The sequence below is a fragment of the Trichosurus vulpecula genome, chromosome 4, assembly GCF_011100635.1.
Source record: "Trichosurus vulpecula isolate mTriVul1 chromosome 4, mTriVul1.pri, whole genome shotgun sequence".
NCBI lineage: Eukaryota > Metazoa > Chordata > Mammalia > Diprotodontia > Phalangeridae > Trichosurus > Trichosurus vulpecula.
Genome location: NC_050576.1, coordinates 167,083,437 through 167,099,717, shown reverse-complemented (window position 1 = coordinate 167,099,717; position 16,281 = coordinate 167,083,437). Strand labels below are relative to the sequence as shown.

The following is a 16,281-nucleotide window of genomic DNA, read 5'->3' as shown; positions in this document are numbered from 1 at the left end:
GTCAATAAGCATTTCTGAAGTGCCTACAAGGGCCTGTGCACTGTGCTAAGTACTAGAGATACAAAGAAAGGTAAAAGACAGCCCCCACTGTCAAAGAGCTCACAATCTAATGGAATGAACAGTAAGAATGGCCCTCAAGGTACTCAAAGTAACCTTGACTAACTGAATTTGACTGACAAGGAAGCAAATCCAGTTACTGAAGGGGTTGCAAGAATGCACACACATCATCTTTTTAGCAAAAGTGAAATATACTGCCTCTACAGTATAAATATAGAAACATAGCCTCTTTATCTTTACTATGAGGAAACCTTAAGGAAAACAGTGGGGAAATAACACTGTGATTAGTGTTAGGAATGTTAGGAAAATCAGAAACTCTTTAAAATGATTCCTTCCTTTCTATATCCAAAATTAATTCTGAGAGTCTTAAAATGAGCATAATTTACGAGAAAGGAACACCTGAGTTTTAGCAACAGCAAAGGACAAGCTCTGAAAGGTCCTAGACCAAGACGTAAAGGCTTCAAATAAGAGGCAGAAACAGACTACATACAAGTCTACTGTCCAAGGACTGGAGTGGCTAGATTTGGAAAGACTCATTGCCAGGATGCCACAGGATGCCAACAGGCATGAGGTTATAAAGGCCTGAACCAGGCTGGTAGCAGCGTCAGAGGAACTAAGATGGCATATATTAGAGGTGTTACAGAGATAAAATCAACAGGTGTTGATCACAAATTGGAAATGTAGGGATGAAGAGAGAGTGAGGAATGCAGTATGAATCCAAGCTTGTCCATGTAGTCCATGCCTGTCCCGTACCTTATGTGGTCAAAGAGATAGCAGTTTCAGGCCATTTGGAAGTTTAAATGTTTTTACTGACTCTCTCAATGTCTTGATTTCTTTTATTTATCACTGTTCTTCACCTATGTACTTTATTGACCCAGAACCTCAAAACTAAAACTGTCCTGAACAGGGGACAAAAGGTAGAAAGCCAAGTTAAGGGTGAGGTGAGAAAGATGTGGGTGAGCAAAAATCTCTGTCTAGTAACTAATGTGGACTTCAGGCCACAATTCTGAAAGCGTTAAATAAGAACTATCTGAATAACATTGGAATTCAACTTCAACATCTGGTCCTTGTACACAGCTGCAAATCTGAATTGGAGTATGAGGCAGATCACTTGCCTCATAGTAAATTCTCCTCTTTTCTCTCCTCAATTTAGCATAAGACAAATGCAAACCTAAGGCTTTAAAACTATCCTCCGTTGTCTTGTATGTCATCTTGTGTCTAGAATATTTTCTCAATTTTAAAACAGAATAACTCATATAAGTGGAAAAAAATTTCAAACGAGATTTGGGGAGGCAGAATAGTACAACTGAATGCGTGGTAGATTTGGAATTGGAAGACAAGTTTGAAAACTGGCAATGCTACTTATTTTTTCAAATGACTATGGAAAAATTCCTTCTTTTCTCTAAGTCTGAGTTTCCTCATCTGTAAAATGAGGGGGTTTGACTAAATGATCTCTAAGGATACTTCCAGCTCTAAACCTAAGAGCATTAGACCCCATTTCCTAAGATATAACCTCATTCTTAACTAGGCAGGATGAAAAGTGACTTAGTTACTAGGGATCTACACAAGGCAAATCAATGAGTCTGCTTTCAGATACATAGATAAGCAGACAGATAGACAGACAGATAGATATGCAAAGATATAATGCCAAAGAAAACCCCAGGTACCTATTATACTGGGATCAAGTCTTTTCCTCTGCAAGAATGCACTTCCCATTTGCTTCATTATTGTTGCTTTTTGGTGTTCTTCCTGATACCAAAATTCCCCATTCAAAATTGCTGCCATATACTGCTTTAAGAATACACTAGTACTCTTTATAATAGGAAATGCTGCATACAAAATAAGGTACCATCTCCCAGCTTCTTTAGGAAGAAACTTTCCCAGAAGTCCAGTTTTCCCTGAATATTAATCCAATCAAATGATTAAGCAGATTCCTAGAAAACCTGCTGCTTAAGATAACAGGTATACTACAAAGACTAAATACAAATTTTATGTAGAATATTTGGAAAATACCTTAAGTAGAATATTTTCCAGTCATAGAAAAAATAATATTTCCCTTAAATATAGCCTTGTCTTATAAAACAAACTCAAAACCTTTTACGTATATTTCTATTGCTCTGTGCAATTGTTTAACTCGATGAGCTACTGACACCTAGTGTCAATTCTCTATACTACAGTCAACAAAGCATCAAGACAATAACCTTTCACACATTTATCTTTATTCAATAAATTGGGAAAGCAAAAGATATTTTATTTTAATCAATATTAATGATAAATATAATTAAATCTGTGATTAAAATAATATTTTTATTAAATTCCCAGAATTAAACTCCTCTGTCTTACGCCCCTTAAATCTTAAGGAATAGCTCTAAAAATGTGAAACTTCCATACAATATGTGAAACTTTATACAATAAATAACTATTATGCACAATATCAAATACTCAGGTATCAAATATTTTACTTGATTTCTCCAGATTGTGCCTTTTGAATATCACGACAATGCCAAAAACTATCAAGTTTAATCCTTAAATACTCATGGAAAGCACACAGAGCCTTTCCATTAGTATATATGCCTCAGACAGGCAATAAGGATGCACAATAAACAGAAGAGCATAAAAAAACAAGCAGGATTGTATTTGGAAATCGGTAAAATATTTTTAATGACTCCAAACTTTTCCCTGAAATAAAAACTCAACTTTCTTAATACCAAGATTTCTCCAGTGATGGTATGTGGCTAACCAAATAAAATACATGATTGTCTCTGAAGGATTACACTGATAAGTCACCCAACTGATAATGGTACTTTAAGCTGTCCCTTAAACTCAACAGGGCTACAAGCAAACTTCTTCCCAACAGTACTGGTTACTCAGCACCTACTAATGAATTCAGCACTCTCAGGGACCAAGGCTCGAAAAAGTGCAACAATTTTTTTTTAAATCAATTTTCTCTTTCTTTCCATACATGTAATTAGTCACCACGGCTCCTTGATTCTTCCTATCTGACATCTTATTTGTCCCCTTCCTCCTTTCTGTTCCTACAGACTTTATTCACCTCATAGCTCAACTTAACAAATATTTATAAAGTATCTACTAAGTACAAGACATTCTGCTAGATGCTGGGATAGAGACAAAAATTAAACAGCCCTAGCCCTCAATGAGTTTACATTCTTGTGGGGAAGATACAGCATTTACACATATAAATGTATACAAGTTAATGTGAGAAGGGAGAGAACACTAACAATTGGGTGATCAGGAAAAGGTCCATAGAGAAGATATCTCATAAGATGAGCCTTAAGGGGAAAAGACAAGGATTCTAAGAGGAGAGGTAAAGAAGAAGAGTATTCTATGAACAGATAATAGCCTATGAGAAAAGCCCAGAGATGAAAGATGAAATGCTGAAATTAAAAACAGGTAACAGCTCAGTTCGGCTAGAAAACTGAGTGTGAGAAGGGGAAAATATGAAATGTCTACTACAAAAATTAATTTATAGTCCTAATTCTATTTCATAGTATCATTTGATATTGCAAATACTATTTGATAATGCAGATTATCAAAAGGGATACTTAACATAATTTAATAAAATGATAACCACATTCATTTGTGTGTGTATATATAATATATGTATACATATGTAGAGGGAGGGGGAGAGAGAGAATATCAAAGAAAATAATGAAAAGAGGAAAGAGATCAGGGTAAAGGGGGAAATAACATTTACAGACCTCAACCTATATCACAGAGCAGCAGTTATTAAAACTATCTATTACTGGTTAAAAAATAGATAAAGAGGTAGATCAATACAACAAACTGGACAAAAGAGAATCAGAATCAATCAACTGACTACAATAACCCTGTATGTGAGAAATCAAAAAATATAAATGACTTAGGGAAAAGCTCCCTATCTGATAAAAAAAAAAAATTAAGAAACCTGGACAAGGAGCAGAAGAGTACTGCAGTTCCGGGGTGGTAACCTCTACAACCCAGCTTCTGCTGTGGCCTCTGCTGGAATTCTCAGGATGTAGAGCGTCATACGGACCTAGCTGATAACCTGAGAATGCTCCTCTGAGAGAAGAATAATTGCTATAAATTGTACTTAAATTGTTCTATAAATTGTTCAGAGTGATTTCATTCTATGCTTGACCAGAAAAACAACTTCACAATCCAGAATTTTATAGGTGCCAAGATCATGCCAGACCTGTATGATCTTGTGAACAGGTACAAGAATCCTGAATTGATATGGAATGATGGAGGTGGGACGCATCAGACACTTACTGAGACTCCATTGAGTTCCTAGCACAGATGTACAGTGACAGTCTAGTTATGACACTGTGGTTACTAACTGGTGGGGCAAGAAGTGCTCTTGTCTCTGCAGGGACTACCTTAACTGTCACAAGGGAGAACATGCCAGAGACTCTGCAAGATCACAAGTGGGAAATGTGTGCCAACCTTGATAAAATTTCCTGGAAGTATAGGTGAGATGTAGACATAGGTAATGAAGAGGCCTCAAAGGGTCACAGCATCTACTGCCCATCTCTCTCCTTATTTTCTTGATTTTTTTCTGGAGTCATGCAAATAAAGTGACTAATATATCCACAACCTTTGGTCTAGGGATTCTATTACCTGGCTTATACCCCAAAGAAACAATAAGAAGAAGAAAGTCCATGGGGACAAACTATTTATTGCATCACTTTTTGTAACACCAAAGAACTAGAAACAAAATAAATAGCCATCAATCAGGAAATGACTAAAAAGTGTGGTATTTAAAATATTATTTGTTATATCGGGTGGCTTTCTGGGTCAGAGAGGAGTAAAGATCCTGGGGCAAAAAAGACACCAATAAAAATTTTTTTAAAGAAATTTTAAAAAAAAGAAACAAGAAGAAAAATAAGTACAGTAACATTTCTCTGGGCCTCAGGCAACTTGCTAAGACATCTTAGATACACATTGATCCGAGCTGGTGGAAGATGTTCATGACGCTTCTGAAAGCACAGGTCCTCTATAAATACAAGGATAAGAAGACCCATCAATGACTGCTTCTAGGGTGCTATTCCTTTCTCTGTATATATCCACATGATAATCAGCCCTGAAAAGCAAGCTAATAAAATTGTAAAACAAGCAAAAAATGACAACACTAGAATACTTAAATAGTAAGGATAAAAGATTGCACACAAAGACTGATGAATAGCAAACTCTGAAACCTCATTTTAATCAAGAACTTTAACCTCTTCCTAAATATGCCTCTCCTCAGGCTGCTTCCAAAGACAGGTATCGTGTACTTCATCTTTCTTCACCTGTAGACAGAAGTGCTAATGAAAAGCATAAATGGCCACACAAAGAAATCAACCATTAAAAAAAAAGTAGTAAAAGGCCAGAACAATCTTGAAACTAGGTAATTAACTCTGGAACTATCCTAAAACCTAAGTCAGAAGGAGCCTCAGACATCACTGGTTCATAAATTATGGTTCAGTACAAAACATACTTAGTCAGGAATCCTCTGCAACATTTGGCAGCTGCAGGTCAGTGGGGAAAGGTCATGCAGGGTGACTTAAACAAGTGATTTAATGTTATGGTCCCTCAGTTTCCTCCCTGTAAAATGGGAATAAGAATAGCCACATATAAACTTCCTCAGGGTCCTGAGAATGTTAACTGAGAAGTACTCTGTATCAAAGAAGTCATCTATATTCCACATGGGATAGTTTTATTTTTATCTTTTTATCCCCACCACAAGTACAGTGGCTGGTATGTAGTAAACACTTAAAATGCTTGTTGATTAATTGGTCCAATGATAGGGAATTCCCTCTCTCCCCAAGAAGCTCACTTTTGGACAGGTTTAGTTTTTAGGAGGTTTTTCCTCATTATGAGCCAAAATCTGCATTTGTACAATTTTAACTCATGGTTCCTAATTCCTAAACCCAAAAGAACAAATTTACTGCAAGAAAGTGAAAAATTAACCACAAAAACCACAAGAAAATACAAGGTTTTCAGTTCCTCTCAAAAGATTCCATTTATACAGATTTCCCAATTAACAGTCTTTCCTGAATATTCCTATTGTACATTCAGGAAAGCTCTCAAATGCTATCAATATCTAAGTCTCCTTTGGGAAGATGAATAGTTGCAAATAAAATATATAAAGAAAAGAGTTTTGTTTTTGTTTTTGTTTTTTGCAAACTGACCTCCAAATTCAAGAGGCAATGAGATTTTGTTGTTACCTGGATGTATATGTAAAAAAAATTTTTAAACAAAACCTCCAGAGAGGGAGAGTCCATAAATAACTTGCCAAGCAGGAATAATTGCTGTTAGAATACAGAAAACCTAGAAGGATCAGGTTTATCCTAAATTTAAAATGCCAATATCATAATTTGTAGTATCACATCTCATACTACACATCAAAGGAACTGCCTATGGAGAGAATTTCCGTATGGCTGACATCTTACTTTCCTTACATTCATTACATCTGTTTCTGCTGCGCAGAACAAAAAGCAAAACCCCACAGAATAGATCTGCTTCTGTTCTCATCCTACACAGTTCTTGGATTTTCCTTTCTAAAACCCCCAGTACCTGTTGGACCTACCTAGTTCAGGGTTTACAAAGGACTAAGCAAGCAAAAACATTCACATGCATATATCTATTATAGAGATATTATATGTAATGTATCTTTTTCAACCTGCAGAAGCTTCACGCTGAAAGCAGATTCAAGAAGGGTTCTAGATAAATTCAGGAATAAGAGAACCATAACTGAGAAATTAAGAAATATTAGGGGGTGAGGAGGAGAGGATACCACAATTTTTAAGGATGATGACAGTAAATCGTGCTCTTCCTCACTGTAACATTCCTTAATTAGGGACATAACATGCTGGACAGACTCTGCATTTAACCAAATGTGGCCCCCCTATGAGTCTTATTTAGTCTTATTTCTCATACACCTCCTTTTTAAAGTCACACTTATAATTTCATTAGTGTGGAAGCTCCTGGTAAAGAACTTGCAGATGTATACTTTTCCTGCAATTTCTAGTTTTAGAAAGTCTCCTGTGGCACCGAGAACTTAAGTGTCTTACCCAGGGTCCCACAACCAGGATGTGTCACGGGGTTTTAATAAAGGAGGTGTGGTAGCGATTTGGATTTGAAGATCTTTCCCACCCGTTAATAGGCCATGTGACCTGCTTACGTCACAGGAAGCCTAAGACATATGTGGTGGGAAGAGCTTCCTGACGGGAAAAGGAAGTTATGTCACAGGAAATGCTGAGAGAGAGAGAAAGATGTTATGGCTGCTAATGGCTGCCCTTGTGATTGTTAGAGCTGAACAGGCTGACTTAGCTGTGCTGTGAGTTTGTTTGGGGGAAGTCCACAACAGAGGGGTCAGAGAGGTTTTGGAATGGTGAGGCTCCATGTTGTGATATTGTATATTGAATGATTTACTGCCTTGACAGATTGGATAAATGGCTTGTGGGATATGGTTCTCTGGTGTCTGAATAAATGGTTTATTTCTTCTACCTTCTATGTGGAGAGTTTCGTATACTTTGCGATACAGAATACAGACACAGATAGGCATTTTGATAATTATCATCTACATTGTGTTTATTGCCTTGCTGTTACAGGAGCCCAGGTCTTCCTTGATATCCCCAGCACTTGGCACAGTATCTGGCACAAAGTAAACACTTATTAAATACTTGTTTACTTCCTAATTCCAAAGTGACCTTTTTATCTACCATACTACAGTGTTTCGCACTTGTAGACTACCTCATTAAATCTCACAACAGTACTGTCAATAACATAAGGTTATGACAGAAATTAAAAGTAAAGAAAATTCATGAAAAAGTTCCTGCCTCAGTCCCTCAAAACTAAATCTAGGAATCTAGAAAAAGATATATCCCTGAAAATAATTAGGGTCTACCCAAAATGAATTTTAATGAACTACAAACAACAACTATAATTACAACCAGAAACAAGAAGGCAGCCAAGACAAGCTGAGGAGGGCAGGTGGAATGTGCTCAATCCAGCCAACACCCCAGTCAAATAAGTCACATGGCCCTCTGGGAAAATAAAAGCTCCCAGCTGGCCTTTGAGACCCAACCCTCACAAGGCACAAAAGAGTAGTATGTGTACTCAAAGAACAACAAAGAGATCCAGTGTTCAAGAAACTTGGTACTGGGTCTGATCAGAACCACAAGCCACTGCTTCCTCATGGTAGAAGAGTCGACTTTTCTCATTTCTATCAATTTATACAACTTCACCAGGTAATGACCAATAATAAGGATTCCACCATGGATTTATAGAGCTCTCTACATTTTTTCAAAGTCATCACCTGTATCACAGGATCAACAAACCCTTCTAGGAAGTAAAGCAGCTGACATAGACATTATTCCAATTTTACACAGGAGAAAACTGAACCACAAAGATTAGATCATTATATTCAAGCAAGCAAATAAGTGTCTGAGTCAAGACAAGGACTAAGGTCTCCTAACCTCCAATTCAGTGTTCTTTCCATTATGTGCCCTGAACACCACCTAAAGCGGGAGTGGGGAACCTGCGGCCTCGAGGCTACATGTGGCCCTCTAGGTCCTCACATGCAGCCCCTACCAAGAGGGTCATATGTGGCCTCGAGGCTGCAGGTTCCCCACCCCTGAGTCCCAAAGCATGAATTTTGGGCTATAATGAATATGTTTTTGCCTTTGTACTCCATAACCTTTGTCACAGTACCTGGCACAAAATAAACACGTGTGTGTTGACTGACCAAACATCCAAACAGCAACAACATGAAAGGTATATGCAAAAATATAGAAAATGTCTAAGTCAGCAATACAAAAATCAAGATTCTTTCAGCTATATAAAACAAGACCATTTTGGAAATCTAAAGAAACTCCAACTTCACCCACACTAATTGTCTAGAATATGTCCATATGAAATGAAAACAAGAGTTAATCAGGCTATTTGTCACATTCATCTTCTACTCATACCTAACAGAGCTAAGATCCTGAACCCAAGAGTCCACCATATCACCAGCCCTATACAGTTGTCTCTGAGGGAAGCAATCCTCCTGAACAAAGGGTCCACCATCCTTATCTCCAGCAATACCAACTAATTAACACTGATGGGCTAGTGAGCCCTAGAATAACAGCACCCCCCAGATCACCAGTCCCTCTTCCATACCAGTCTATTTGCAGCTGTCATCCAGGAAAGCAACACCTATGGAAATGCAACATGGTAACTACTTCTGAAGGTGCTAAACCTCCCTCCTCCTCAGGAACCACAGTTATTGAAGACCTAGAAAAGAAAAGTCTGACCACCAAAGTTCTTACTAATGTTAAATGGTTTGCTATCAGAAAACAGATATGATTTTGTCAGTGAAAACAACATTAAAGAAAATGTATTACCATTTGCCTGGCTCCAGCACCCTAAGAGTTATGGGTCCTTTCCATCTAACATACAGCTGAAACTTCTTATATTTTCCCCCATTAGAATGTGAGCTCACTGAGAAGGGACTGTCTTTCTTTTTCTATTTGTATCTAGTCCTTAGTATAATGCTTTGCACATAGTAAAGTATTGTTTTGTCATCCATAAATTCAAGTTAAAAACTCTGAATAAAAAGTTTTTTAAAAGCATAAAGGAAAATCTAGACTGCTCATGAGCCAGTCCTATGCTCTGAAACAAAAATTACAGAAGGAAAATAGAAGGAAATCAAATCAATATACAGTATGTTCTTGAGGTCAAATTCTGTGGTAAGGAATTTCCTAATTAACTTGCATCAGCTTCTAGGGTGATATAGTGCAAAATTCTCAAAAGGCCTGCCAAAGTCCCACCCTAAAAAAATCTAAATGGCAATTATATCTACACATACTGCCCACACATATCTTGACTTAAAAAGGGCATCCAAAACAGACAGTTCCTCTCTGCTTTATGATTATTTGGCAATTAGTAAAAAGTTTAGGTGCTCTTTATGAAATTTTGGCTTAGGTAATCAGAATTTAAATTTACACTGCTCTTAGCACTACATGGAACCTAAGATGAGATCATTTCTTGCCATGTCTCCTGTCTTCACTGGCAGTACAGAAGTAACCTTCTCCTCAACTTATTTCCTGCCCACACAGCAAATCTCTATGCTATCCAGGTGTAGGGAACCTGTGGCCTCGAGGCCACATGTGGCCCCCTAGGTTCTCAAATGCGGCCCTTTGACTGGATCCAAACTTCACAGAACAAATCCTTTTATTTCTGTGAAGTTTGGATTCAGTCAGAAGGCTGCACTTGAGGGCCTAGAGGACCACATGTGGCCTCGAGGCCACAGGTTCCCCACCCTTGTCAGCTATACTCATAAATGACTAACCTTCCCTAAAGCCCAGTGGGGCCCAGTTATAACTCAATAAAACAAAAGAAATGCCAGAAAGGCAGTAACACATAAAGTCCTACTTTTCAGCATAAACCATATCATGGGTGCTCTACAACTATGAAATAATAAAGCTGACAGAGGTTACCTCAAAACTGAGATTCAGGAAAATGACTTTTTCAAACTAAATGAAGCAACTATATTACCTTCATTAACATATACATAAATGTATATATACACAGACAGAAAAATATCATGTTACCTATCCCTGATACTACTTATCTTAAACAAATCTATGATGGTACAATATTAACATAAAATCTTTATTATTAAGTTCTAAATTAAACAAACTCCACCAGCTTCCTTTATATCCAATCCAATCAGTGGACCCAGCATACTAACATGCACACTCCAAACAGGATGAATCTTCAAAACAGTACGGACAGGTTTAGATATGCTATAGAAATCAACTTCCTAGAACGTTTTAAGACGAAACAAATTTCATATACTCACAGGTATGCTCCAGATCTGCATTCCATCACTGTACCCAATCATTACAAGCAAAGGCGGTTCATTTCCAGTGCCATGTATTTCATGAAATTCCATATTCCTTGTTGTATCTATATTGGAATTAAAATATTGAGGAGGAAAATTAAAGGAAAGAAAACTCAATTAAGAACATAACTGGAAGATAAAAATTCTGAAAACAAACAGTAGCAGGAAGCCAAAATTTTAAATTTGATTATCTTCTAAAGCAGAGATAGTATAATGAGAAATATAAAATTTTCATATATTGACAGATGCCAGCTTACATGCGACCTTGAAAAGCAAACAAAGCGCAAAAACAGGGAGCACGACCAAGTGCAAGTAACAGTAACCCAAAAAGAAAAAGACCCCTCTGATCAAAATAAGTATGTTTAAGAATCTAACAAAAACGTGAAAATTTTTTCAGTTTATAATTTCCACAATATATGGGGTTTATGGAATTTTTTAGCAGATAGTGGCAATAAAAGGAATTAAAATATGTGTATATAAAAATGTGTATTTAAAATCAGTACATGTATATGAATTTTGATATGCTCCTAGAAAACTGGATATATAATCTACAAGGAGAGTGCATGAGTTTATAGGAATCAATGTTTTTTCATCACCTACTAGACAAAATATGCAGTAAATAATACCAGAAGCAGGTAACATGCTCCCTGTCTAAAAGGAGAGATATCAACCTAGTTGGGAAGAGAAAACACATACATTTCATTCAAGATTCCCTCACTGAAAGGGACCTCTCCTTCCTCCAAAATTCAGCAGCACTTCTCTACCTTCCTTACTGCACTTATCACATTCTACATTGCATTACTCTCACTAAGTAAATATGACTTATATCCCCTATTAGAACGTAAGTTCCTTGAGAGCAAAAACCATATTTCATTCATCCTCCCAAAGTATCTATCACATAGTAAGAACATGATAAATATTTGTTAAATGTTAAGTGAAATGAAAAAAATAATAACGTAAGATTAAATAAATGCCAAAAGAACAAATGCTACTAGAATTCAAAGGACAGAGAAAAATCACTGTGGGATGTGGTGGTCAAGAAAGAGTTGGGATCTGAATTGAGCCTGAAAGGATGAGTAGGATTTTTTGATAATCACAGAACATTGAAATTACTGGGGGAATGGATAACAACTACAAGGGAGACAATTTAGGAAGCAAAGGACAAGAAGAAAGAACTATTATCCTCTAAACTTCCAAGGAATAGTTAAAGAAATACTAAGAATAGTTTTCAAAGTTTCTTTGAATGGAAGAAAAACCTTCTGCTTTACAATCATCATAAAAAAGTATCACGCTAAGGTGACTAGGAGAAATCTCCAAAATAGGATGAGTGGAATTTTTTCATGTAATTGTTTAAGGATGGTCTAATTATAATTATAATATATATATACATATACTATATATAAGTATATTATATACTACTATAATTATACTAATTATACAATGCTCTGGTCATGTCAAATCTAGAGCACTGCATTCAGTTCTGGGATTTATGTTTTAGGAAGTGTGTTAATAAAGAGAAGAGCACCCAAAGAAAGGCTACCAGGAGACTGAAGGACCACAAGATCATACCACATGAGGATCAGCTGAAGATCAGCTTTAGCTGTTGGAGTTTGTTTAATTTAGAGCTTACAATAACCTGGAGAAGAGAAAACTTAGTGGGGAAATGATAGTTGTCTTTAAGTACTTGATGGGCTGTACTGGGGAAGAGATAACAGATTTATTCTGCTTTGCTCAAGAGGGCAGACCTGGAAGTGATTTAGGAAAGTTACAAGGAAGCAGATTAAGACTAGTACAAGAAGAAACTTCCTGATAATTGGAGCTTCTCAAAGGTGGAAGGGGCTGCTTTGAATATAGTTAGTGTCCCCATCCTCTTTCCCTTCTCCCCGCCCCTATTAAGAGACCTTCAAGCAAAGGTGACTGCTTGTCAGGTACTTTGTAAGCAGGATTCTTATTCAAGAGAAGTTTGAATGAAATAGTCTCTCGGAGATTCTGAGATCCTCAGATTTTGTGACCAAAGAAGTCTAGCATCAGCCATCCTCCAAAAACAAATGAAATGTAGTCAAGGAAATAATTTTGATCCTAGTAGAATTCATAACATCAGAGTTTACTGACTTATAATGATACCACTGATAATAACTTTTATCAACCACAATGAACATCTTTTTGCCAAACAAACATGAGCATCAAAGATAATGCAAGCCAAAGAAGCTTCCCAAACTAGAACTCATGATTTTTTCAGGCTTATTCCTGTCTAACAAAACTGCATAAAAAGTAATTATGAAGGCTGAAATATAACTAAATGTGCAAATAAAGAGCTTCCTTTTCCATTTAAAAATAGCATGAGTCATTGCCATTTTTTATACAATTTAAGCACAATGCTACAATAGCCTTAAGGAAGAATCCTTGAAACTTTTCGATCCACAAACCTTTTTCATAAAGAGAAGGTTTTGTAGACCATATTTCTGCCATGAGGGGAAACAGAGAGGGAGAGACAGGGATAAGACTCCAAAAACCTAGAAAAACTTTTGTCATGCACATGCTTGTAATCCCTTCTACTGGGGAGGTTGAGTCCCACGGATCACTTGAATCTGGGAATTTTGAGCAGCAGTAGGGCTAAAGTCAATCAAGCAAACTCTTGAGGACCATCAGGCTTAGTGATGAACTAGCCTAAGTCATAAATGGGGGAAGGAAGAAAGGATCTTTTGTCATCACTGTATTTTTCAAAATACTAATTTTGGTACTTTTAAAATATTATTTCCAATTGAAAAATTAGAAAATTAAAACCCATACTTTTAAAACAAATACGGGTGGCATACTATAGAGAAAATGTTTCTATATGGTCCTTTGATGCTCCTTAAACAAAGTAATTTTCTAATGTCTCTTTTAAATGTTTTCTCATTATTTTGACCTAACAAAACTTTGGCTTGTGACACAACTTTAATTTTCTGTGGAAAATTATTAGCTGCCTTGGCCTCCCCTGACAGTGTACTCCGATATGCTACCATCCCAGGCATAAAGCCAGCACTGCCAAGGTGGCTAGGAAGCTAGGACAGTGGGTGGATATCCAGCACCCTGCATCTGGAGATAAAACCTAGAGTGGCTCAGATACTGAGGGGGAAACACCCCACTGTCACCTCAGGTCAAGGAGAAAGGCATCCCTCCTTGCTTGGCGGTGAGGAGGAATGCCCCACTCTCATCCAAAAAGTCAAAGGGAGGAACACCACCAAAAAACCCTATATGAATCACATTGAAACTTCCAGGAAGCAGAGCAGAGCAATCCCTGACAGTTCTTGGACTGCTTAATTGTCTCCCGCTCAGCTGATGTCTAGAGATCTCCCTTCCTCTCCCTCAGTAATAACTTAAACCCCTTAACAGAACTCTGTGGGGCTCTGGCCTTCTTCCTCTCCTTTATCTCCAACTAGCTTTCACTGTTGCTGCTCCAACTGCCTCTGGAACCACTGCTGTCTACCTACCAACTGCTAGTGCCAGTGAGTGTCAACGGGCCACTAATAAAGACTCCTGCAGTGACTCATGGAGTCACTCCTTCATACCTGAATCCAAACGAACTGCTCATCTGAGCAACAGGTCAAACAGGTGCCATTGATACCTTCCTTCAGTCCATGAGCCACTGACCACACAAGCACTATGACTAACTGCTGTGACAATTTTATCTCCACAGCCAGAGATGGACAGGAAGCTTCACTGCTACCTCCTATCCAGCCTACATTGAATCACAGGCTCTAGTGGTAGGGACCCTTACTCCCTCTAGCCTCAGCTCATGAACCAGTGTTCCAAGTAGAGGTCAGCCAGGGAGCTGCACCAATATCCTAATAAGCATGTTGCTATGATTCCAGACTTGAAACCAAGGGCTTGGTTGAGAAACTAGAGGTTCATCCCACTAGATCCATAAATTGCTGACCAAGGCTGGGATTAGGACACTTGCAGCCATACCATTACCCTGATGAACATGGAGCTGTGATTCTGAATTTGAAAGCAAGGACTAGAGGTCTCAACCTCATGCTTCAGCAACAGTGAACTCATTTTCCTCTTAGACCTATGATCTCAGATCGAGACTATAACTAAGAGGCTCCAGGTGTTCCTATCAGAGCCAGGATCTGAACCATGTGATTCAGCAAAAGGGAATGCTTCTCTCCTGTGGTCAAGGCAAGGCCTGTGACTCCCAAGTAGTGTAAGTGGTTACATCATTAGTATTGCCACTACCAAAATATATACTTATAAAATAAACTCAGCTTGTAGCTTACCCAGAAGACCCTCAAGGTCTACCAGCAGTTCTCATCCCACACTTAGAAAACTAATGTCCTTCTATGGAAGTAGGATTGTATTTCAAAAAGGAATCTATATAAACAATGATAAAATTCAATAGGTTGGGGCAATGGGCAGATAGGAACTCTAAAGCAATGTCACTGGGATTGTAGATTGGTGAAAAAAGTTAGAACAATATATAATAAGAGAAATCAACCATAACTTTTTCACTTCAAATGTTCAGATATTATCTGAAAAATATCACAAAAAGGAAAAGAGACCTATCTGTACAGAAATATTAATAGGTATTCTATATGTGACAGCAAATATCTGAAAAAAAACCCTATGTGCAACTGGAGAATGGATGAATAAAAGATGGCATGTTAATGAAGTGGAATATTATGGTACCACAAATATGAATATAGAAAGACCTAAATGAAATTATACAAAGCAAAATCAACAGAAGCAGAAGTATATATACTCTAACAAGTGTACTCAAAAGGAAAGCAGAGGCAGCAAAACTTTAAATGAATTTGGAAGGGGACACAGGAAAAAAGTCCTTTTTTTTAACTTTTTATTCATTTGGCTTGACCTTCCTAACTGCTAAGGGCTTTAGATAAGAACTTACTCCTTGTTTTGCATATTTATTTGATTACCTGCTTTTATTGACAGTTATTATAATGGTTTATGGTGGCTTATTACAATAAAACTGAAAGGAACCTTGGGGGGAGAAACTACAAATTTACCTAGCTAATATAGTGGAAATTTGGCAGGAAAAGTGAGAGGACCTTAAAAAACCACTGTACAAAGGGCTTTCCTACCCCATATTTGTAACAACAATGTGGCTAGCAGCTACTGTAGGGGTGTAAGACCCAACAAGACCAGCAACAAGAGCTGCCAGCACAGGTTCTTTGATCTGCTTTTCTAAGGAAAGCAACTTTAAGGGGTTAACAATCTCACTTTAATCAAACACACATATATCATTCACTTAGTTCAGGAGGAAAAGCCAGAACCTTGAACTTCAGAGCAAACACAAATAGAAATTACAAACAGAAAATATCAACAGACCAAATAACACAATTCAACAGATA

At 37.4% G+C, this 16,281-nt stretch overlaps 1 protein-coding gene across 9 annotated transcripts in view; it reads right to left on the bottom strand.

The window, feature by feature from the left end:
- Positions 1 to 16,281, bottom strand: part of BCAS3 (BCAS3 microtubule associated cell migration factor) — a 772,682-nt gene that overhangs the window by 734,639 nt on the left and 21,762 nt on the right. For all 9 annotated transcript variants that reach the window (XM_036754180.1, XM_036754172.1, XM_036754177.1 and 6 more), the window contains exon 5: positions 10,886 to 10,992. In XM_036754180.1, coding sequence (XP_036610075.1) covers positions 10,886 to 10,992 — 107 coding nt within the window. The remainder of the gene's footprint in view (positions 1 to 10,885; positions 10,993 to 16,281) is intronic.